This window comes from Sciurus carolinensis, chromosome 11, assembly GCF_902686445.1.
Source record: "Sciurus carolinensis chromosome 11, mSciCar1.2, whole genome shotgun sequence".
Classification (NCBI taxonomy): domain Eukaryota; kingdom Metazoa; phylum Chordata; class Mammalia; order Rodentia; family Sciuridae; genus Sciurus; species Sciurus carolinensis.
In genome coordinates, this window is record NC_062223.1 from 71,984,746 (window position 1) to 72,008,482 (window position 23,737).

At 35.3% G+C, this 23,737-nt stretch overlaps 2 protein-coding genes across 2 annotated transcripts; one reads left to right on the plus strand and one right to left on the minus strand.

Moving 5' to 3' along the window:
- The first annotated feature begins 12,004 nt into the window (after window positions 1-12,004).
- LOC124959944 (olfactory receptor 52N2) lies at window positions 12,005-12,961 on the plus strand. The gene has a single exon (XM_047518443.1). The coding sequence runs from the start codon at window positions 12,005-12,007 to the stop codon at window positions 12,959-12,961; it is 957 nt and encodes a 318-aa protein (XP_047374399.1).
- A 9,251-nt stretch (window positions 12,962-22,212) lies between these two features.
- LOC124959534 (putative olfactory receptor 56B2) lies at window positions 22,213-23,170 on the minus strand. Its single transcript, XM_047517950.1, is given in 2 exon segments — window positions 22,213-22,345; window positions 22,347-23,170. Coding segments are annotated over 2 exon segments (957 nt in total).
- Between the last annotated feature and the right edge of the window lie 567 nt (window positions 23,171-23,737).

A 23,737-nucleotide genomic window follows, 5' to 3' on the forward strand; every position in this document is an offset into this window, starting at 1 on the left:
TGGTGTTAAGTTTTTTGAGTTCTTTATATATTCTGGAGATTAGTGTTCTATCTGAGGTGTGTGTGGTAAAGACTTTTTCCCATTCTGTAGGTTCTCTCTTCACATTGTCAATTGTTCCCTTTGTTGAAAAGAAGTGTTTAGTTTGATCCATCCTGTTTATTGCTTCTTGATTTTACTTCTTGCACTTTAGGAGTCTGGTTAAGGATGTCAGGTCCCAAGCTGACATGATGAAGATCTGGGCCTACTTTTTCTTCTATTAGGCACAGGGTCTCTGTTTTAGTGCCTAAATCTTTGATCCACACTGAGTTGACTTTTGTGCAGAGTGAGAGATAGAGATTTAATTTCATTTTGTGACTTATGGATTTCCAGTTTTCCCAGCACCATCTGGGAGAAAAGGTTATCTTTTCTCCAATGTATATTTCTGGCCCCTTTGTCTAGTATGAGATTACCATATTTATTTGGGTTTGTCTCTGTGTCTTCCATTTTGTACCATTGGTCTACATGTCTGTTTTGATGCCAATACCATGCCATTTTTGTTACTATTGCTCTGTAGTATAGTTTAAGATCTGGTATTGTAATGCTTCTTGCTTCACTTTTCTTGCTAAGGATTGCTTTGGCTATTCTGGGTCTCTGATTTTTCCAAATGAATTTCATGATTGCTTTTTTTATTTCTATGAAGGATGTCATTGGGATTTTAATAGGAATTGCATTGAATCTTTATAAAAGTTTTGGTAGTGTGACCATTTTGAAAATATTAATTCTGCCTATCCAAGAGCATGGGAGATCTTTTCATCTTCTAAGATCTTCAATTTGTTTCTTTAGTGTTCTGTAGTTTTCACTGTAGAAGTCTCTCACCTCTTTTGTTAGGCTGATTCCCAAGAGTTTTTTTTTTTTTTTTTTTTTTTTTTTTTTTTTTTTTTTTTTGAGGCTATTGTGAAATGGTAGTTTTCCCAATTTCCCTTGCAGTGGATTTATCACTTATGAATATAAATGTATTTGATTTATGGGTATTGATTTTATACCCTGTTACTTTGCTGATTTCATTTATGAGTTCTAAAAATTTTCTGGTGGAATTTTTTGGCTCTTCTAAATATAGAACATGTCATTGGCAAATAGTGATAGTTTATGTTCTTCTTTACCTACTCATATTCCTTTAATTTCTTTTGTCTGATTACTCTGGCTAGAATTTCAAGATGTTGAATAGAAGTGGTGAGAGAGGGCATCCCTGTCTTGTTCCAGTTTTTAGAAGTAATGTTTTCAATTTTTCTCCATTTAGAATGATATTGGCTATGGGCCATAGCTTTTACAATGCTGAAGTATGTTTTACTATCCCTAGTTTTTCTAATGTTTTGAACATAAGCAATGCTATATCTTGTCAAATGTTTTTTCTATTGAGATAATCATATGATCGTGTCTTTAAGTCTATTAATGTGATATATTCCATTTATTGATTTCCATATGTTGAACCAACCTTGCATTCCAGGTATGAATCCCATTGATCATGGTACACTATCTTTTTAATATGTTTTGTATGCAATTTATCAGAATTTTATTGAGAATTTTTGCATATGTGTTTATCAGGGATATTGGTCTGAAGTTTTCTTTCCTTGATGTGTCTTTGTCCAGTCTCATAAAATGAGTTTGGAAGGGTTCCCTCCTTTTCTATTTCATGGACTAATTTGAGAAGTATTGGTGTTAATTCTTCTTTGAAAGTATTGTAGAATTTGGCTGAGAATCCATCTGGTCTGGACTTTTCTTGGTTGGTAGGTTTTTGATGGCATCTTTTATTTCTTTGCTTCAAATTGATCTGTTTAAATTGTGTATGTCCTCCCGCATCAGTTTTTGTAGATCTTATGTCTCTAGAAATGTGTCGATATCTTCAAGTTTTTCTTTTGTATTTGAGTATAAATTTTCAAAATAGTTTCTAATTATCTTCTGTATTTCAGTGGTTTTCATTGTGATATTTTCTTTTTCATCATGAATTTTAGTAATTCAAATTTTCTCTCTTTGTTAGTGTGACTGAGGATTTATCAACTTTATTTTTTTCAAAAAACCAGTTTTTTGTTTTGTCAATTTTATCAATTATTTTTTTTTTGCTTCATTGATTTTCACTCTGATTTTAATTATTTCCTGTCTTCTGCTGCTTTTAGTTTTTATCTGTTCTTCTTTTTCTAGGGTTTTCAGATGTAATGTTAGGTCACTTATTTGTTGACTTTTTATTCTTTTAATGTATGACCTCAATGTAGTCAACTTTCCTCTTAACAATGCTTTCATAGTGTCCGAGAGATTTTGATATGTTGTATCATCATTCTCATTTACCTCTAAGTATTTTTTCATTTCCTCCCTGATTTCTTCTGCTATCCATTCATCATTCAATACTATGCTATTTAGTCTCCGGGTGTTGGAGTAGCTTCTATTTTTTTATTTTATTATTGATTTCTAATTTCATTTCATTATGATCTGATAGTTGCAGGGTAGTATTTCTATTTTTTTTTGTATTTGCTAGAATTGCTTTGTAGCATAGCATATAGCCTATTTTAGAGAAGAATCCATGTGCTGCTGAGAAGAAAGTGTATTCACTTGATGATGGATGAAATACTTTGTATTTGTCCATTTAGTCTAAATCATAAATTGTATTAATTCTATAATTTTTTTGTATAGTTTTTGTTTGGAAGATGCATCCAGTGGTGAGAGAGGTGTGTTAAAGTCACCCATTATTAATGTGTTGTGGTCTATTTGATTCTTGGAATTAAGAAAGGTTTGCTTGATGTACATAGACGCTCCATTGTTTGGGGCATATATGTTTGTGATTGTTATGTCTTGTTTGTGTATGATACCCTTAAGCAGTATGAGATGTCCTTCTTTATCCCTTCTGACTAATTTTTACTTGCAGTGCACTTTATTTGAATGAGGATGGAAACCCTGCTTGTTTACCATGTCCATGTGAGTGGTATGTTTTTTTGCAATCCTTCACCTTCAGTCTCTGAATGTCTTTTCCTAGGATGAGAGTCTCTTGAAGACAGCATATTGTTGTTGTGTTGTTTTCAAATCTTATCTGTCAGTCTATGTCTTTTGATTGATGAGTTTAAGCCTCTAAAATTCAGGGTTATTATTGAGATATGATTTGTGTATTTCTGTTCATTTTGGTTTATTTTGGGTTTTGAACTTGATTTAGTTTCTCCTTTGATTGACCTTTTCTTTAGTGTAGTTACTCCCTTTGCTGGTCTTCATTGTTTTTCTCATTTCCTCCTCATGGAATATTTAGCTGAGATTGTTCTTACCACAAGATTTCTAATTGTGAATTCTTTTAACTTTTATCATGGAAGGATTTTATTTCATCATCAAATCTGAAATTTAGTTTTGCTGGATTTAAAATTCATTTTGTTTCAGAGCTTGATATACATTGTTTCAGGACCTTCTGGTATTGAGAGTCTGGGTTGTGAAATCAGATGAGATCTGAATTGGCTTTCCCTTACATGTAAGTTAACTTTTTTCTCATGCAGTTTAAAATTCTGTCTTTATTCTGTATGTTAGTCAGTCTCATTATAATGTGCCTTGGTGTGGGTCTGCTGTAATTTTGTACATTTGGAGCCTTGTAAGCCTTTGTAGTTGATTTTCCATTTCATTCTTTAGATTTGGGAAATTTTTTGATATTATGTCATTGAAAAGATTGTGCATTCCTTTGGGTTGTATCTCCACCCCTTCATCTATTCTGATAAATCTTAAATTTGGCCTTTTCATGTTATCCCATATTTACTGAAATTTCTGTTCATGGTTTCTTACCATCTTCTCTATGCAGTCAACTTTATTTTCAAGAGTATATATTTTGTCTTCATTGTCTGAGGTTCTGTCTTCCAAGTGGTTCTAGTCTGTTGGTGATGCTTTCCATTGAATTTATCATTTGGTTTATTGATTCCTTCATTTCAAGCATTTCTGCTTTTATTTTTCACAATCACTTCCTCTTTATTGAAGGATCTGCCTTTCCTGTATTTTCTGTCTGATTTCACTTCTTATACTATCCTTTACTTCACAGATCACCTTAACTACATACATTCTAAATTCCTTCTCTGACATTTATTCTACTGTGATGTCTACAGATTCTATTGTTGGAACTCCTTGGTTTGTTTGAGGTAAATTGTTCCCTTATTTTTGCATGTTGTTTGTCTTCCCACCTAGTGGTATGGATCTGAGGTAATACAGTTTCTAACCTATAATTTTACAGTCTCCCTGAAGGGTTCCAATACCTCACCTTTAAGGTGGAGACCAATACTAACAGACCCCAATGCAAATAATATACAACCTTAAACTTAATAACTCCTAGTAAAGCTTCTACAGTTTTGTCACAATAAACAGAAATGATGGATTCAATTTTTGTCTACCAAATAAACGGTAAATTTGCTAAAAGGGTTTACTCTTTCAAATGATGAACAAAGAAGGAACAGAAGAAATTATAGGATGTAATAATGTTTTTGAGGGAGAAGGAGAAAAGATGGAGGTAAAAATTTATAGAGTGAAAGATGAATTAATAGTGGTTGGCTGTAAGCATGAAAGAAATGAGAAAGGGAATCCAAAGAGAATAATAAGTGAGAGAAAAAAAATACAGGTTTTTTTAAAAAGGTAAAAATTTAAGAATATACAACGAAACTGTAATATACTATTCAGATTTCCCACTTTTCAACAAATTGATGCATGAAAAATATTTGGATTCAAAGATGGTAGAGATGTGAGAGAGAGAGGAAAAAAGAAAATAAAAAGTAAAGTCTCTATGGAAAATTGCTGATTGCTTCCGTTGGTTTTAAAAAATTTTCTCAACTTCCCTTCTCCGCTGGTAGGTGGGGTTGTCTGAAGTTTGATAGTAGCTCCAGTCCGGCGGGTGATGGACTGGTTGGCGGGGAGAGTGGATAGTAAAATGCCCTCATGACCTCTCTCTGTCTTCCCACCCCTTTTAGCTGGCCCTTTCCATCCCTGTGCCGTTTAGGAGTCACTGAGCTGAAGAGCTTAGTTTTCTACAGTTTCTCCAACCTGTGCTCCCCCTGGGAACTGCCTCTAGTCTCTGGCTTTCTACAGGCTTTCCAGACCCAGATTGACCCATGAAAACCCAGTTGCAATCTGATGGACCTGGACTTCAGATTCCTCAGGTTCAGCAGTCTTGCTGCAGTCCCACAATCTCTATGCCATTCCAACTTGCAGAGAGATCACCAGGGATGTGCTCACAAAAAGGAGTGATCCTACAAAGAGGTCACCAGATGATGGCCACTAGTACTGGGTGTACCCAGACCTTCAGGTACCCCAGTAATATATTCCTATGCCCTGACCACTGTCCCCAGACTGAGGCAGCCATGCCCTGAGATGGCAGGAGGTGACTGAAGCAAACCTGCAGGCCTCTTAGCCTTGGCCGGTGTCCCAAGAAGGTGGCAGCTGTGTGCAACCAAACCTGCGGGTACCCTGACAATGGACTTCCGGGCAGCAACAGGCAGTAGGCACTCCATGGGCAGTCTGAGGGTGATCTGCAGGCAAACAGTGGGCACTTGGCAGGTGTCTGTGGGTGGATGTTGGGTGGATGGTGATGTGCAGGCTAAATGTGGGCAATGGGCATGCATAAGTCAGGGAAATGGGCACCCAGTGGGAGCCATGGCTGTCAGCCAGCAGTCTGCATGTGGAAGGCAGGTCATATACTGGCAAAGGGCTGGTAATTGCAGCAGACAAACGGGGGTGAGGGCAAAGAATTGGGGATCAGTGGGCAGCAAGGTCTGTCTCACAGAGAAACAGCATTTGCTCTGCTTGAGTCCCAGGTCTCAGAGCAAAAAGGAATGCATCCTTCGCTAGTTCACCATCTTGGATCTTGTGAATGTGTTTTGATGTGCAGTATTTCATTATTTATTATGGATAAGTCTTCTTTGTCAGTTAATGTTGGCACAGATTTTCTTACATTTTTATCATCATAATTTTGTGTTTGCATTAACAAAATTCTTTATTACATCATTTTTTATTGTTATTACTTTTGATAGTACATAAAGAACAAACTGCTATTACAAACATTCATGTACATATTACTGGTGATCTTAAATTGTACTCTTCTATGATGAATAAATAGTCAATAGAATTCGTAAGAAAATAGAAAATTCATCTTTAATTTTACAAGATGTTTTATAATTATTTACACCAATTTGTTCATTTTCAAACAATGGAAAAATAAAAATTAAGCATTCTCAAATTTTTTCCTGTTTTTAAGAAAAAAATTATGATGCTAAAATCTTGAATATAAAATCATGTATCATCTCATTTGGTGTTATTTTATCAATCTAATTGAAAGTTACAACACACTATGCTTTGGGCCAGGGATGTAGATCAGTGGTAGGGTGCTTGCCTAGCGCCTGCAAGGCCCTGATTTTGATCCCTAACACAACACAACACAACACAGCAAAAATCAATGTACTATGTTTTGACTGTTGTTAATGGTAGGATTCAAGACTAAAGACTTACTTTTCTCATACAGAACCCATTGACCCAGCACTATTTGTTGTGATTGCTAGCCTTTTTCTACTTGGAAATGCCACCTTGCTTATATGGGTGTTCAAATAAGCATGGTTTGTTTCTGGACATTCCCTTGTGTTCAATGTGTATATTTTGTTTTAAGATTGTGCTATCTTTGTTATTCTACATTTATAGTATAACTTATTTGTCAATAAAGTGCTCTAATATTGTTCTTTTTCTTTAAAAACATTAGCAAATTTTTCCAGAAACAGAAGACAAGCAAAAACAAACTATAACAAGAGGAGATATATTATGTATTTATTGAAAAAAAAAAAAAAGGCTAAACCGTATATTCTACAATTGAATATTCTTCAACCATAATTTTGTGGGATTTTTAATTTGTTCTTGATCTAAAAGTACTGTGTAAACCTGCTGTTGTTTTCCACAATAAATGATATTATCTGTTCCTTATTTTATAAAAAAAATAATAATTTCTAGAATTTGACATTTCATTAAATTTATATATTACATTGAGATGAACTTATCTTTGTACCATATTAGTCTTCTAATCTGTGGACATAATTTTTATAAAGATTTCAGTGTAGATTTTTTATAGCATTAATTAAATTAAATTCTAGGTATTTAAAACTATTGCAAATGGTGTCAGTTCTTAATTTTAATTATCTAATCTATGAGTTGATCATTGACAAAATATATTTTTGTTTACCAATGACATTTGTTTCTAATGACATTGTTAATGAATTAATGCTAATAATTTGTAGTTTTCAATTAGCTTTTCTGCATTTATAATCATTCTGCAAAAATTACCTTTAATCATTTATGTTCAATCATTATCCTTTTTTTTGCCTTTTTTTCAGTAGATGGAAACTTACCAGAATACTGAATAGAAGTACTTATAGCTAGGACCCTAGATTTGGTCTGATCTCTGAATAAATGCCTTTAATATTTCATTAACTACAATGATTTAACTTGTGTTTTTTCTATTTTTTTATTTTAATTTTAAATTTTTTTATTTTAATTTCTATTTATTTATTTTTTGGTGCCAGGGACTGAACCCAGGGACACTTTGCCACTGGGTATCATCCCCATTCCTTCATTAAATTTTTTTATTTTGAGGCAGGTTGTCACTAATTTGCTGAGACTGGTTTTGAACTTGCAATCCTCCTAACTCAGCCTTCCCAGTTGCTGTGATTATAGGTATGCACCACCACACCTGGCTCCATTAAAGTTTATTAAACATAATAAAATGTACCACTCTTGTGTTCTATTTGATAAGTTTTTATAGTAGCATAAATCTGCTTAATGACAAATAAAATAGAAAAAAGAAAATTCCTATCCCCAGGCATTTTTTTCTTGCTTCTATGAGTCATTATCACTCCCCAGAGGCTATCACTTTTTCTTTTTTATCTATTTAATATTAGTTTTGCCTACTTTGGGGCTGCTTATAAATGAACTCATATAATATGTTCTTGTGTTTATCTGACTCTGTACCATATTATTGAGATTCTCCTGTGTTGTATTTCATAAAGTTTATACCTATTTCTGCATTACGTATTGTTGCATGAAGACATCACTTCTTCCTGTTCCATTTATAACAATGCTTATATTATACGAACATGTATGTATATATGTCTTTTGTGGACAAGTGTTTTCATTAAACACCTAAGAATGAAATTTCTAGGCCATTAGGTTAGTGTATTTGTAACTTAACAAGAAACTGCTCAATTTCCAGCAATTTCTTATTAAGTTATGCATACACCAACCTACAAAATAGTTGTACCATCCTATACTTGCAATATCAATTGATTAAATTTATAATTTGAGGCAGGATTGTGATATACTTTGAATTAAAACTTAAAGATTACTTTCAACATTTGCTCTCAGTTTGGCAGAAATCTTCATCTATTCACCAACTGTAATGACAGAAATCATTAAATTTGATTTCCAGTTCTTTCAGAATCCATCTTCTTTACAATAAAATATAAAAAGGAAAACTCAGAGACTAAAATATATGTGCACAAAATATATGTAGAACTGTCTTGTCACAACTTTTGTCCTACAAAATAAACATGTGAACATTCATGTGCATATTTGTGCACATTTATGTATTCATCAACTTGATAAACTCAAGACAAAGCATAACTAGACAGAGTACAGTCCTCTATTACTCCTATGATGTGTAATTTTCTCTGTATTTCATAAATCTTTATGAAATACATGAATCTATATAGATTTTTTGTGTGTACGTGTATTAATGTGTCATCTACATATATACACACACACGTACATATGCACGTATATGGTTGAGTGGTGCAGTGTGGTGAGCATAATATTGTGAATCAGATAAATGAAAAGAGTTTCCTAGAACTATCAGACCCTTGGTCAGAAGTTCTGGGAGAAGATAAAAAAAAAATTGACACCATTTTTTCTTCAGTTTCCTCCCTGCTTAGAGAGTTGAAAATTACAGAAATTCTCTCAAAAGTCCCAAAAGATCTTTTCCTTTGAACCAGAGCCTCCTGAGACACTGAACTCAAAGACCCAAGCAGGTGGACACATTGGAGTCTGGAGAATCTTCAAAAGTTGCAAGAATGCTCAGGCAGACCTGCCTGCTCTGGGACTCATGGTGCTTGGCACTCTCAGGCATGCACACCAGTCTGGTCTTGGCCAACACTGAGGTGAGTGTGGTTGATTCCCAGAGACTCATATTTCAGAAACTTCTAGTGCCAGAAACACGAGTGTTTGAGATGTGGTTGATGACAAGGTAAGGATTTTTTTTTTTACTCTTACCATAATACATTACCATTTTATTTGGGAAATAAGGAGGGAAGGGGTTTTCCTAGTTGTGAAATAAATTTAAAACTTACCTCATAATTCACTGGAAATAGCAAAATACATGCAGTACTGTGTTGCAAGGGAAGGAAAACAAAAACTTTTGCTTAATTATCGGATCACTACACTCAGAATTGCTTCCAATGGAAATGGTCTTTGTGGGGAAATGGAAAGTAATCCAGGATTAGACATGACTCCTAGAAGGCATTGAGGGCACTTGCTGAAAAGAAGCTTCCAAACATGACCCACCTCCCTGTGCAACCAGGTGCCACATAGCATCTGTGTGAACAGGTCCAGGGATGAGAATCCAGTTATGACACAGGTATGTTCTCTCTGTTCAGAGAGCTCCCTTAGCAAAAGACTGACTTACCATAACTTTGACTTGCTGTGACTTCTCACATTTGTTCTATCACTTCCTTAAGATATGATTAAGAAACATACGTGCATGTACTAGCACAGCACAAGGAATCCCACTATTTGGTACACTATTATGCACCAATAAAATGTTTTTTTTAAATAGATTTTTCTCTCCTGCACTTGAAACTCAGTTTCTTGCTGTGTCATCATGATTTTTTTTTTAGTCTAGTTATGTTAGCTTATGCAACTGTTCTTTGGTGTTTAGGCTCAGTAAATTATTATAATAGAAGTAGATTGATTAAACATGTGGCTTTGATGTCAAAGTTTGATTTGAACCTTGCCTCCACCAGTTTTAAGTTTTTATGAGCATAGATATTTTGATTGTCCTTGCATCTTCATCTCCTCATACATAAAGTGATGGTTATTACATATTTGTGATGTTTAGAATGAAATATTAGTACCCTGAGTGGAGGAGATTTTATTTGGTTGGTTAATAAATCCCTAGAAACTAGAATAATACCAGGAATGTTGGAAACAATCAATAAATACTTGTTAAACAAAAAAATGTATGCCTCATCGTATATTCTGACAATTTTAAAAATAGATGACTTGGGTTAATGACCATATTCTAGGCACTGCTGAAAAGATTATCATTTAGCAATTCTAACATGTCTATGGTATATATTATTATCACTCTCCTTTGAGAATTATGAATGTTGTGCAAGGAGAAATTTGCAACTTGCTCAAGCTCATCCAGCTAGTAAGTGTTGGAAACAAGATTTAACCCAAGGAGTCTGGAGTGCCCATGTCTCCATAGTAAACAAGCATAAAAATAAATTCTCCTACTTTCAGAGAGCAGATTCTTAGTCATCTACTTCTCCTTCTTTTGTATATATTCTAATTTTATAATTAGTTTGCCTAATAGCAGAATCCATGTGAATCCTGGAGTGTCATTGTGAGGGAGGTTGTACACAAAAATTTATGAACTGAGAAGGGGGCAGGATGAACTGGCTCTGAGTTTGTATACCTGTTTGTAAACTAACAAGTATGGGTAAATGTTTATTGATATTATTGATGCTTGGAAGAGTGTGTGATGGCTGATCAGTTTTACAAGCCAGCAGTACAAAGCCTAACATTCCTACTTCTCCTAAAATCCTGGTCTTTTATCCAGTCTTGGCTTTCTGGTGGCTTCTGACTACTTGAAAAAAACAGAGACATTCAAGGCACATTCCACACAGACCGGTTCTTTTTTTTTTTTTTTTTATTGTAAACAAATGGGATACATGTTGTTTCTCTGTTTGTGAGTAAAGGCGTACCATTTGTGTAATCATAAATTTACATAGGGTAATGTTGGTTGATTCATTCTGTTATTTTTCAGACCAGTTCTCTTCAGGGGGATTCCAATAGACGCAGGCTCAGTCGTCTTAGAAGTAGCAAGACCTTTGAAGGGATTTAGCTGAATGAAATTTCTCTGGGTTTCATTCCAGAACTTAAAGAGCATTTATGTATATATTTTTTTCTATCTAAAACACAGGAACTTGTTTTAATCTCCTGGCAGTCAAGTATTTATTTTCTAAATATGACTTCCTAATCTCTTTATATAACTGAGATTTTCAAAATTTCACACTCTCTTTTTAACTCAAATTATACAATGGCACTTGAGTTAAGGAAAGCTGAGGATGTTTACTTGAATTTACATTTATTAACCAAAGTAAGCTTGATATCTTGGGATGCTCCATACTGTCATATTATTGTCATATTATTGTCGTAGAAGTGATAATAATAATAACAGCAACAGTGATTGCTGCTTATATTTATTAAGTATTCACTATGAACTATTCAAAGTTTTAGCGCATAATATAAAATTATCTTATCGAATAATCCTGACAAAAATGCAATTATCTCATTGTAGATAGAGAAAACTGAGGTATAACGTGTCTAAATAACTCATTCATAGCATATGCTCTATGAAGTGAGAAACAAGTGGAACATGAAACTAGACTGAGTGACTCCAGAGGAATCAGATCACTTCACATTCCAAAGGCCTTATTGAAATCACAGTTACACTACCAGTGAAACTCTACATCATGCACAATCCAAAGAATGGGACCCTAATTAGAATAAGTTACAATCCATGTAGGCACATGTCAAAATATATTCTACTGTCATGCATATCTAAAAAGAACAAATTTTTAAAAAAAGAAATCACAGAGTTAAAGAAAAAAGGTTTCCATGCTCTCTATTTACCTTTGGTTTACTTTCTGATCCAGGGAACTGTCACTGTTAAAAAAGAGTGTAAAATGCTCCCCTACTGTCAGTCATTATGTCTGGAGCCAACAGCTCCTGCCTGACACCGGGATTCTTTATCTTGAATGGTGTTCCTGGGCTGGAAGCTGCACACATCTGGATCGCTCTGCCATTCTGCCTCATGTACATCATTGCTCTTGTGGGGAACGTGGGGCTCATCTACCTCATCGGTCATGAGCAGGCCCTGCACCGGCCCATGTACTACTTCCTGGCCCTGCTCTCCTCCACTGATGTCGCCTTGTGCACCACCACTGTGCCCAACATGCTGTGTATATTCTGGTTCAACCTCAAGGAGATTGACTTTAGTGCCTGCCTGGCCCAGATGTTTTTTGTGCACATGTTGACTGGCATGGAGTCTGGGGTGCTCATGCTCATGGCCCTGGACCGCTACGTGGCCATCTGCTATCCCTTACGCTATGCCACCATCCTCACCAACCCTGTCATCGCCAAGGCTGGTCTTGCCACCTTCTTGAGGAGTGTGATGCTCATCACCCCTTTCACTTTCCTCACCAAGCGCCTGCCCTATTGCCAGGGCAACCTCATCCCCCACACCTACTGTGACCACATGTCTGTGGCCAAGGTATCCTGTGGCAATGTCAAGGTCAATGCTGTGTATGGGCTGATGGTTGCTCTCCTGATTGGGGTGTTTGATATCTGTTGTATCTCCGCATCTTACACTATGATTCTGCGGGCCGTCGTGAGCCTGTCATCAGCAGATGCTCGTCACAAAGCCTTCAGCACTTGTACATCCCATATCTGTGCTATTGTGATCACTTATGTACCTGCTTTTTTTACTTTTTTCACTCATCGATTTGGAGGCCACAATATTCCCCACCACATACACATCATTGTGGCCAACCTTTATCTGCTATTGCCTCCTACCATGAATCCAATTGTTTATGGAGTCAAGACCAAGCAGATTCGGGAAGGAGTTATCAAATTCCTACTTGGAGACAAGACTGGCTTCACCTAAGACAAACAGATCATAAAACACATTGCTTGTTATGGAGAAAAACACATTGCTTGTTATGGAGAGAAAATAGTGGAGAAGAATTCATAAAGATGCAAGTAAAATATTAAATCACTCTAAAATATAGATTTTCTGAAGTCTTTGTAGGTGTACATTGTAAAATGATTCCTGTTAGTAATTATCTGCCAAATAGAGAATGCAGAAATAAAAAGGTAAAATATCCATTCCTAATAAAATTTATGTTTTTCATAAGTTTTTATACAGTCATATGTCTAGTGACACCAGTAAGGTAATAAAATGAGAAATGCAGGCCTGATGTAATCTGTGCATTGTGTGCAAAAGCAAGAGGTTAGAGTAAGGTGTGCAAGTACTTCCTCTCCACTAAGGACAAATTCTATGCAGATCAAGTGCATTTTTTGCCATAGGTTCAGTGTTGTGACCTTTTTAAATAATTTTTAAAGACAAGCAAGATTTAGGTATTTTAAAAAATATTCAAGTTTTGATTCTATTTTTGGAAAAAAATACCCTATGTTTCATACAAAAACGTCTAAGTGTTCTATTTTGTCCCATGAAAGCACTTTGAAACCTTCATTTAAAATGTATCTAAAGGATATAGTTGTCATTTAAATAACAAGGAGGCAAATATGTTGTTAATAGTATACCTAATAATTTATTCACTCCTTCACTCATTCATTAATTTTGAGGCACTAATTTGGTTAATATTATTAGTCATGCCTTGAATTTAATGAGAGAGAGGTAGAATTGAAAATAATACAGTCCCAGGCCTCCATATATAGAATCTACATGCTGGTCCAGGATACATGAGAGAAAACACACAGGAAAATAGGAGGAGAGAGAATTTAAAAAATGGATGAACCATTTTGGTGGAGGAACCAAAAAGTTAGTAGTAGTAAAGAGTTTGGGGAAAAATAACATGAGTTTTATATCCAGTTAGTCCCAATGGTTAATTTTCTGTCTTTTAATATCTAGTGATTAGAATCTAACAGACTATGTCTCAACTTACATATTTTTTCAGATGAGGAAAAGAAAACCTACAACAAAGATGTATTTGGTCAATTACATGCTCTAATATAAAACCAAAAACCAAAAACAAAAGCATGCAGCATGGTTTAGGACACACACTTTTTGCTTTTTTTATGAGTTATTAGTTTCAACTCTAACTCACTCTGAACATCATAGTGGAAGGAGAAATCTTTCCAATTGCACAGGCAGTGGAAGATTAGTTTTCTATGGTTAAGCTTGCATTTGTGTTTTCACAAATATTTTGTCAATTTGAGCAAACAAGTTTTACTTGGTACCCTCTAGGTGCCTGGCTCCATGTTATGCACTGAGAAACATAAATGATTACAAAAACTCTAGTTAATTCTACTCTATGAGATGATATAAAGTGCATTGGAATGGCTGCCATACAATTTAACAAGGTAGTTGTACAACAGATTTTCAAAAATCATGGAAACTGAGAAAAGAACCATCAATATGTATCAGAGTTTGTAAGTAAATTCTTTTCAGGGAAGGTAGGATAGGAGATGAATCTTGAATTATATATGAGTATTTTAGAGAGAGAAGATGAGATTATTTGGAAAAAATAAAATATCTTGATATATTTTGTGCAAAATGTTAAGGTTAAATGAAGGATATCAAGTTTGGGCACATAATGCCTTTGGAAACAGAAAAGAAGAGGAAGACAAAAAGATGGGACTGGAAAAGTAGATGGAAGCCCTGCCCAGAGGTGCATTGTTTGTGAGCCTAGCAGGACACCAGGAACACTCACTATCACCACAGAGAGGCCACAGGGGCCTCAGAATGGCACTTAAACCTTCAGCAACTGCTGCCCATCAGTCACTTTCCTGGACTGCTCAGATTTCCTCTACAACCTGTGTCTCTTGAAGCCTGTCTCCCTCTCCTCCTTCCTTCTGTCTTCCATACAAACTCCCTTTTCTCAGTTCTGCTTACTGCTGGGTTCTTCTCAGGGTGTTCCTAGTGAGAGTATCGATTCCTTATGTCTTCCTCTATGATTACTGTTTTTGAAGGCATTAAGCATTCTCATAAGAACATGGTTTCAAATTATAACAACAACAACAACAACAAAACCCACATCGTACTTATGTTCCAGATGTTTTTCTAAGCATCATAGGCTCATTTGGTCTTAAAACAAGTCTGAGGATGGCACTATTTCATGTCCATTTTATAGGCAGGCATACTGAGGCACAGAGAGGTTGGAAAATGAAAGTCACATAGCCAGCACGTGGCGGACTTGGATTTACATTAGGTTATCTGCATCTGGTGTCTGATTTTAATGACTGTAACATACTACACCATTTTCTATGCAATTTAAATTTGTAGCATGATTTTTTTATGACTGGGATGGTGAGAAGTCCCATATGGTGGTGACCCTGCCCTGGGTGAAGAGATTGTCTTTTGTTCTTTTTTATGACTGAAGAGTATTCATTCTCTCTTGAGAGAATGAAAATACAGAGTTGCCATCAGATTCTTAAGGGTCCCACACAATATTTGACTCAAGTGCACGTCATCACACAAAAAGACATGTGCTGTCCATCCTGCTCTTGTATTTTTGAAGGAGCATATTGCTTTCAAAATTTTTACTGGATGCCCTCCCCAACCCTACTCTTTAAATGATTAAGACCATGATCCTTTCTTAGCCTTTTGGCTCAGATCAAGTTTAGGTTATGAGTGCCATGAAATCAGGATCTTCACCTGCTCTGTTTACCAAGGTGTCTCAAATTCCAAAATGTTTGCTTGCCCCATGGTAGGTGCAATACAAGCATGTCACCAGGGACCTCACCTAGACATGAATGGAAAGCTCATTGCTGAGAAAGGAATATTAAAATTCCATTTAAAGTGGAGAAAGACCAAGTAGGAAAAGTGAAATGAAGATCCAAAAAGAACTTAAATTCTTTTCTAAACTATGGTTATGCTGTTAATAAGTTTTATAACTCTCATATTATTTCATAATATACCTAAACATTTTTAAGATTCTATGTATAGGAGATTATAGAGTATTTGTCTTTCTGTGCCTGGCTTATTTTGCTTAGTATGTCCTCCACATTTATTTATGCTGTCATGAAATAGCACAATTTCCTTCTTTTTAAATGTTGAATAGTATTTCTTTGTGCATATACACCACATTTTCTTTATCTATTCATCCTTCAATGAACATTTGCGTTGTTCCCACCTCTTGGCTATGAATATGATTATGTGTACCTCTCTTTGAGATAGTGATTTTATTTCTTTTAGATATATAACCAGCAAAGAAATTGCTGAATCACATGGTAGTTATATTTTTAATTTTTTGAGGAACTTCCATCTTTTTTCCATAATGGCTTTACTATCTTATGTTCCCATCAACAGTGGAAACATTGTTCTCTTTTCTCCATATCCTCGCCAGTACTTGTTATCTCTTGTCATTTTAAACAAGTTAAAGTCAATAGAGTTTCCTTTATACCATTTCTTTTTTTTCTATTTATGAGTAAAATTGTAGCACTCATCTTTCTGTGCCTAGTTTATTTCACTTAACATAATGATCTCCAGTTAACACTATGTTAGGCATATGACAAATTTTTGTTCTTTCTCTTATGATGGAAGAGTATTCTAATGCGTGTGTACCACATTTTCTTTTACAATTCGTCATTTTACTCTTGGCTATTGTGAGCAATGTGGCAATAAATTTGGTAGCCCCAGTGTCTTTTTGACATACTTTTTGGATCTTATTAAAAAATTCAAACCCATTCCAATGTTCTAAGTGAATTTCCTGTACATTTTCTTCTAGTAGCTTCATTGTTTTGAGTCTTACACTTAAGTTTTTAATTCATTTCAAATTAATTTTTAGAACTGGTAAGAGATGGAGCTCTACTTTCATTCTTTTGCACATGGATACACAATTTCCCAAACCCCATTTCTTGAAAAAGACTATCCTTATTCTTTTCTTTTTTTTAATTTATTTATTTTTATTATTATTGTATACAAATGGGATACATGTTGTTTTTCTATTTGTACATGGAGTCAAGGCATACCATTTGTGTAATCATACATTTACATAGGACAATGATGTTTGATTCATTATTTTTTCCCTTCCCCCCCACCCCTCCCACCCCTCTTTGCCCTCTATACAGTCCTTCTTTCCTTCATTCTTACCACACTCCTTATCCCTAATCCTAAACCTAATGCTAACCCCTCCCACTCCCCATTATATGTCCTCATTCGCTTATCAGCGAGATCATTCATCCTTTAGTTTTTTGAGATTGGCTTATCTCACTTAGCATGATATTCTCCAATTTCATCCATTTGCCTGCAAATGCCATAATTTTATCACTCTTCATTGCGGAGTAATATTCCATTGTATATATATGCCACAGTTTCTTTATCCATTCATCAACTGAAGGGCATCTAGGTTGGTTCCACAATCTGGTTATGGTGAATTGAGCAGCAACGAACATTGATGTGGCTGTATCTCTGTAGTATGCTGATTTTAAGTCCTTTGGGTATAGGCTGAGGAGTGGGATAGCTGGGTCAAATGGTGTTTCCATTCCAAGCTTTCTGAGGAATCTCCATACTGCTTTCCAGAGTGGCTGCACTAACTTGCAACCCCACCAGCAATGTATGAGTGTTCCTTTTTCACCACATTCTCGCCAACACCTATTGTTGCTTGTGTTTTTGATAATCGCCATTCTAATTGGGGTGAGATGAAATCTTAGGGTAGTTTTGATTTACATTTCCCTTATTACTAGGGATGTTGAACATTTTTTCATATATCTGTTGATTGCTTGTACATCTTCTTCTGTGAAGTGTCTGTTCATTTCCTTAGCCCATTTGTTGATTGGATTATTTGTATTCTTGGTGTAGAGTTTTTTGAGTTCTTTATAGATTCTGGAAAATAGCGCTCTATCTGAAGTATGGTTGGCAAAGATATTCTCCCACTCTGTAGGCTCTCTCTTCACATCGCTGATAGTTTCCTTTGCTGAGAGAAAACTTTTTAGTTTGAATCTATCCCAGTTGTTGATTCTTGCTTTTATATCTTGTGCTGTGGGAGTCCTGTTAAGGAAGTCTGATCCTAAGCCAACAAGTTGAAGATTTGTACCTACTTTTTCTTCTATAAGATGCAGAGTCTCTGGTCTAATTCCGAGGTCCTTGATCCATTTTGAGTTGAGTTTTGTGCATGGTGAGAGATAGGGGTTTAATTTCATTCTGTTGCATATGGTTTTCCAGTTTTCCCAGCACCATTTGTTGAAGAGGCTATCTTTTCTCCATTGCATATTTTTGGACCCTTTGTCTAGTATGAGAAAATTGTATTTATTTGGGTTTGTGTCCATGTCCTCTAAAAAAGACTATCCTTTTTCTAATGCTACTCTTAACAGTTTTGTAAAACATCAGGTGGTTATGGATACCTGGATTATCATCTGGGCTCTGTATTCTGTTGTATTGGTCTATATGTTTATGTTATGCTAATACCACACATTTTGATTAGTATACCTCTGGAATATGTTTTTAAGTTAAGTAGTGTGAAGCCTCCTGCTTTGTTCTTCTTTTTGCTCAAGATGGCTTTGGCTCTGTGAGGACTTTTGTGGTTCCACATCGATTTTGGAATTGTTTCTTCTACTACTGTGAAGAATGTTATGGGTATTTTGACAGGGATTGAATTGAATCTATAGGTAGCTGTGGGTTGTATGGGCATTTTAAAAATATTAAGTCTTTCACTACATGAAAAATTTACATTTTTCTCTGTTCTTTTCAAATTCTTTATTAGTGTTTAATGGACATAATTATAGACATCTTTTAGCTGCTTGTTCAAATTTATTCTTAGGATTTTTTGTAGCTATTATAAACAGGATTCCTTTCAAATAATGGAACTTTGCTAAATTCATTCTCTAATGATAATAACTTTGTGGTGGAATATTTCATGTTTTTCCATATTTTAAATCATATAATCTGTATACAGTGACAATTTGATTTTCTCTTTTCCTACCTAGATGCCCCTTGTTTTCCTTGTTTTAGTTAGGACTTCCAACACTATATTGAATAGAAGTACTGAAAGTAAACATTGTTTTCTTGTTCTGTATCTGAACTGGATGGATTCTCAGCTGAGTTCTACCAAACTTTAAAGGAAGAACTAATGCCAATACTCCTCAAATGATTCCATGGGATAGAAAGGGATGGGACAGTTCCAAATTCATAAAACTAGTATTACTTTGACATCAAAATCAGACAAAGACACATTGAGGGAAAAACTACAGACCAACATCCCTGATGAACATTAATGAACATAGATGCAATAATTCTTAATAAAATTTTGGCAAACTATATTCAAAAACACAATGAGATAGCATGCCATGATCAAGTGGGTTTCATTCCAAAGATGCAAGGTTTGTTCAACATACCTGAATCGAAAAATGTAATTCACCACATAAATAAAATTAAGGACAAGAAATACATGATCCACTCAATACATGCAGAAAAAAATCCAGGATGCAGTCATGTGAAAATGGTAGAGAAACTAGGGATAGAAGAAACTTACCTCAACATTATAAAGGCTACATAAGACAACTAAGGTCAACATTGTATTGAATGGAGAAAAACTAAAAGCATTTCTTCTAAAATCAGCAACAAGACAAGGATGTCCACTCTCACCACTTCTATTAATATAGTTCATGAAACTCTAGTCAATTCTTGAAACAAGAAAAGGAATTAGAGAAAAGGGATACAAATAGGAAAAGAAGTCAAATTCCTTGTTTGATGATGACATGATCCTCTGTCTGGAAGACCCAAAAAACTATACCAAAAGACTTCCAGAGCTGATAAACAAATTTAGCATATTATTAGAATAAAAGATCAATAGTCATAAATTAAAAAGCAATTGTGCTTTTCTATACTCCAATAATGAATCTGCTAAGGAAGAAATCAAGAAAACTATCCACTCACTCACAATAAACTCAAAGAAAAAAAAAAATACTTGGAAATAAACCTAACCAGGAAGGGAAAAGACTTTTAAATGAAAACTGTAGAATACTGAAGAAAGAAATGAAAGAAGATCTTAGAAGATGAAAAGACCTCCCATGTTCTTGGGTAGACAGAATTAATATGATCAAAATAGCCATACTACCAACAGAGTTGTACAGGTTCAATGAAATATCCACCAAAATATCAAGGATATTCTCCACAGAACTAGAAGAAACTGTCCTAAAATTCATTTCGAAGAATAAAAGACCCAGAACAGCCACAGCAATCTTGAGCAAGAAAAGTGATGCTGAAGGAACCGCAATAACCAATGTCAAATTATACTACAGAGCTGTAGTAGTCATCATGGTATGGGCACCCAAACAAACATGGAGATTCATTAAATAGAATAGAAGACACAGAGACACACTCACATGGATATAGGCATCTGATATATTTGTTAAGGGTGCTAGAAACATATGTTGGAGAAAAGAGAGCCTTTTCAACAAATGGTGTTGGGAACATTGGATGTCCATATGTAAAAGAATAAAACTACATCCCTCTCTTTCAGCTTGCACAAGTCAACTCAGAGTAGACAAAGACCTAGAAATTAGGCCAGAGACTCTTCAACATCTAGAAAAAAATGTCATTTCAACACATCAACATAGTGGCAAAAACACTGACTTTCTTACCAAGCCTTTGAAGCATAAAAAATAAAACCGAGAATCAATATGTGGATTGAATTGATTTAAAAAGCTTTTGCACAACTATGGAAACAAGAACATGAGTAGAGAGTCTACAGACTGGGAGATCTTTGCCAGTTGCTTCTTTGACAAGGGATTAAAATTTCTAATACATAAAGAAAGTAAAAAGCTTATCATCAAGAAAACAAATAACTCAATTAATAAATCAGCCAAAGAAATAAGTAGATACTTCTTAAAAGAAGAAATACAAAAGACCAACGTATACCTGAAAAAATATTCAACATCTCTAACAATCAGGGAAACAAATCAAAACTATGTTAAAATTTCATCTCACTCCTGTTAAAATGACAATCATCAAGAATACAAATTGTAATAAATGCTGGTGAGGATGTGGGGAAAAAGTTACACTTGCATTGTTGGTGAGACTTCAAATCAGTACAAACGTTTTGGAAACAGTAGGGCAACTCCTCAAAGACCAGAAATGAAACCACTATAGGACCCAGTTATAGCCACTCCTTGGTATTTATCTATGGAAACTAAAATCAACATTCTCTAGTGATTTGATACATTAATTTTATAGCAGTGCAATTCACAATGGTCAAGTTGTGCAATGATCAACAGATGCACAGCTACCCTTCAACAGATGAATTGAAAAGAAATGTAATGTACATGCACAATGGAGTTTTACTTGGCCATAAGAAAAATTGAAATTATGGCATTTGCTGGTAAATGGATGGAATTGCAGAAGGTTATGCTAAGTAAAATAAGCCAGACTCAGAGAGTCTGGTTGAATATTTTCTCTGATGAGCAGAAGCTAGACCAAACTAAGGAAAAATCCCATGAAAATAGAAAAGATATCAGTGGAGTATGATTGCAGGTGACAGGGGGGGAATAGGAAAAGAGAGGAATGGTGGAATGAAATTGACCAAATTATGCTACATATATATATGAATATACAGTGAATTTCACCTTTTTGCGTTAACTATAAAGCACCAATTTTAGAAAAAAAAAAACTGTAAATAAGTAGAAGGAGGACCAGTTGAGTAGAGGAATGAGGACAGAGGGAGCAAAGGGGAAGGGACAAAAGAAATACAGGGGACTGCAATGGAACAAATTATATTCCACGCATGCATGATTATGTCAAAATGCATCCCAATATTACATATAACTATTATGCATTAATTAAATATAAATTAATTAAAAATAAAAACACCTAACAAGGCAAATAAATAAACAGCAAAAGTTATTTCTACCCTATCACTAATTACATAAAAATACTAAACTCTCTACTATAATAGTAGATATTGATTAGTACCTGATCCAACCACATCTATTCAAAATCCTCTAGAAGTTCTACCCATAGCAGCCATGAAACGTAATGAAAAGTATATTCTGTATATCTTTCCCTTGGATTCCTTGAAACAAATAGCATTATAATGTTATCTACATCTTCTGCAATTATCGTTATTGCTAAAAATCTGCCACAGTGTCCCTGTCATTTACTTTTCATATTCACAGTCATTGATAAATGTAAAAGGTGAGTAGGTGGAGAAAATAAAAAGACTGAGTATCTTTTCCATGTCAGTTGCCCTTGATGTTCACCCTGAGCACTTTGCATAAGCCCTGCTTGAGCTCCTTGTTCTTGAGAGCATACACCATGGAGTTGAGGGCAGGAGGGATAACATTGTGCAGCACATTAAGTAGAACTGGGATCAGGAGAAGTCATCCCTGCACTATGAGTGATGGAAATGACAAGGACCACAGTGTAGAAGAAAAGAATTAACATGAGGTGGGAAATGCAGGTACTTAAGGCCTTGGATGCAGCTTCTTTGGAGTTGAGCTTTAGTACAGACTGAAGGATCAAAGCATATGATACAATAATCACACCCAGATCGATTCCCATAATCATTCAAGCCAGAAATATCTGATTGATACTGTTGATTTTCCTGTCATCACAGGAGAGACTAGTGACTCCAAGATTAGAACAAAGACAATGCTCAATTTGATTCCGAGAACAGTCATTTCTATGGGCAGCTAAGATGGGCACTGAAATTGAACATAGACAGTTTCTAATTGTCATGAGCACAGTTGCTTTGACCACAAAAGAGTCAGTAACTATTGATGGATATCTCAGTGGTTGACAAATGGCTACATACCTGTCTATAGCCATGCAGACAAAGATACTTGACTCCATGGCCACAAAACAATGGATGGCATACATCTGAGCAAAGCACTCAGGGAGGCTGATGGCCTTAGCATTAAACCACAAGATGGTCAAAATTTTAGGCATGATGGTGGTAGCCAGGCCCATGTCCACCATGACCAGGATGCCCAGGAAATGGTACATAGGCTGATGCAGACTTGCCTCTTGGTGGATGATGGTCAGGATCAGGATGTTGGCCCCAAGTGCTAAGAGGTAGAGCAGAGCCAAGGGTAGGGAGAGCCAGTGCTGCCAGCTGTGGATGCCTGGGAATCCCATCAGAATGAACTCAGACACCTGGAAGTGAGATCTGTTGGAACCTCTGAGATCCTGGAGCATCCTTTAGTGAGAAAGAAAAAAGCTTATTGTTACAACTCTTAAATATCGGTGTGAGAGTTTTGGAAATTGTCTAATCCAGGATCATGATATTAAGGGGAATTTAGTATCTCTCATGTTCTCATCCTTTCACTCACGTTTGTTACTTCTTTCTTAAGAAAAAGGAATTCTAATTGGAGACTTGATCCATTTGTTTATTCAATAAACCATGTCCCTAATTAAAGAACTAATTATTAGAGAAAATTAGGACTGTGTTAAAGATCATTCACATTGTAGGTCACACTAGCAGAAGATGAAAGGGATCTGATATCACAGTCTGACTGTGAAGTTTGACTTTGCTAATAAATTGGTAGCTTTAAAGACCTAAAGTGTAGACACAGTAGAGGTTTTCAAGTATGAAACTTCTGCTGGAGGTTAGATAATAACTTTTTAAAGTTATGTACTTGAGATATTGGGAACTCGTGTGAATGTGTATGTGTGTGTGTACAGATATATATTTAAACAAACACATGTATAAGTTATAGTTAATTATGGTGGAATTAAGCTAGACTTTGAGATGCAGTTTTAATA

What these genes read in the sequence shown, in the direction of transcription:
- LOC124959944 (XM_047518443.1), top strand. Translation starts at nt 12,005, where the DNA reads ATGTCTGGAGCCAACAGCTCCTGCCTGACACCGGGATTCTTTATCTTG.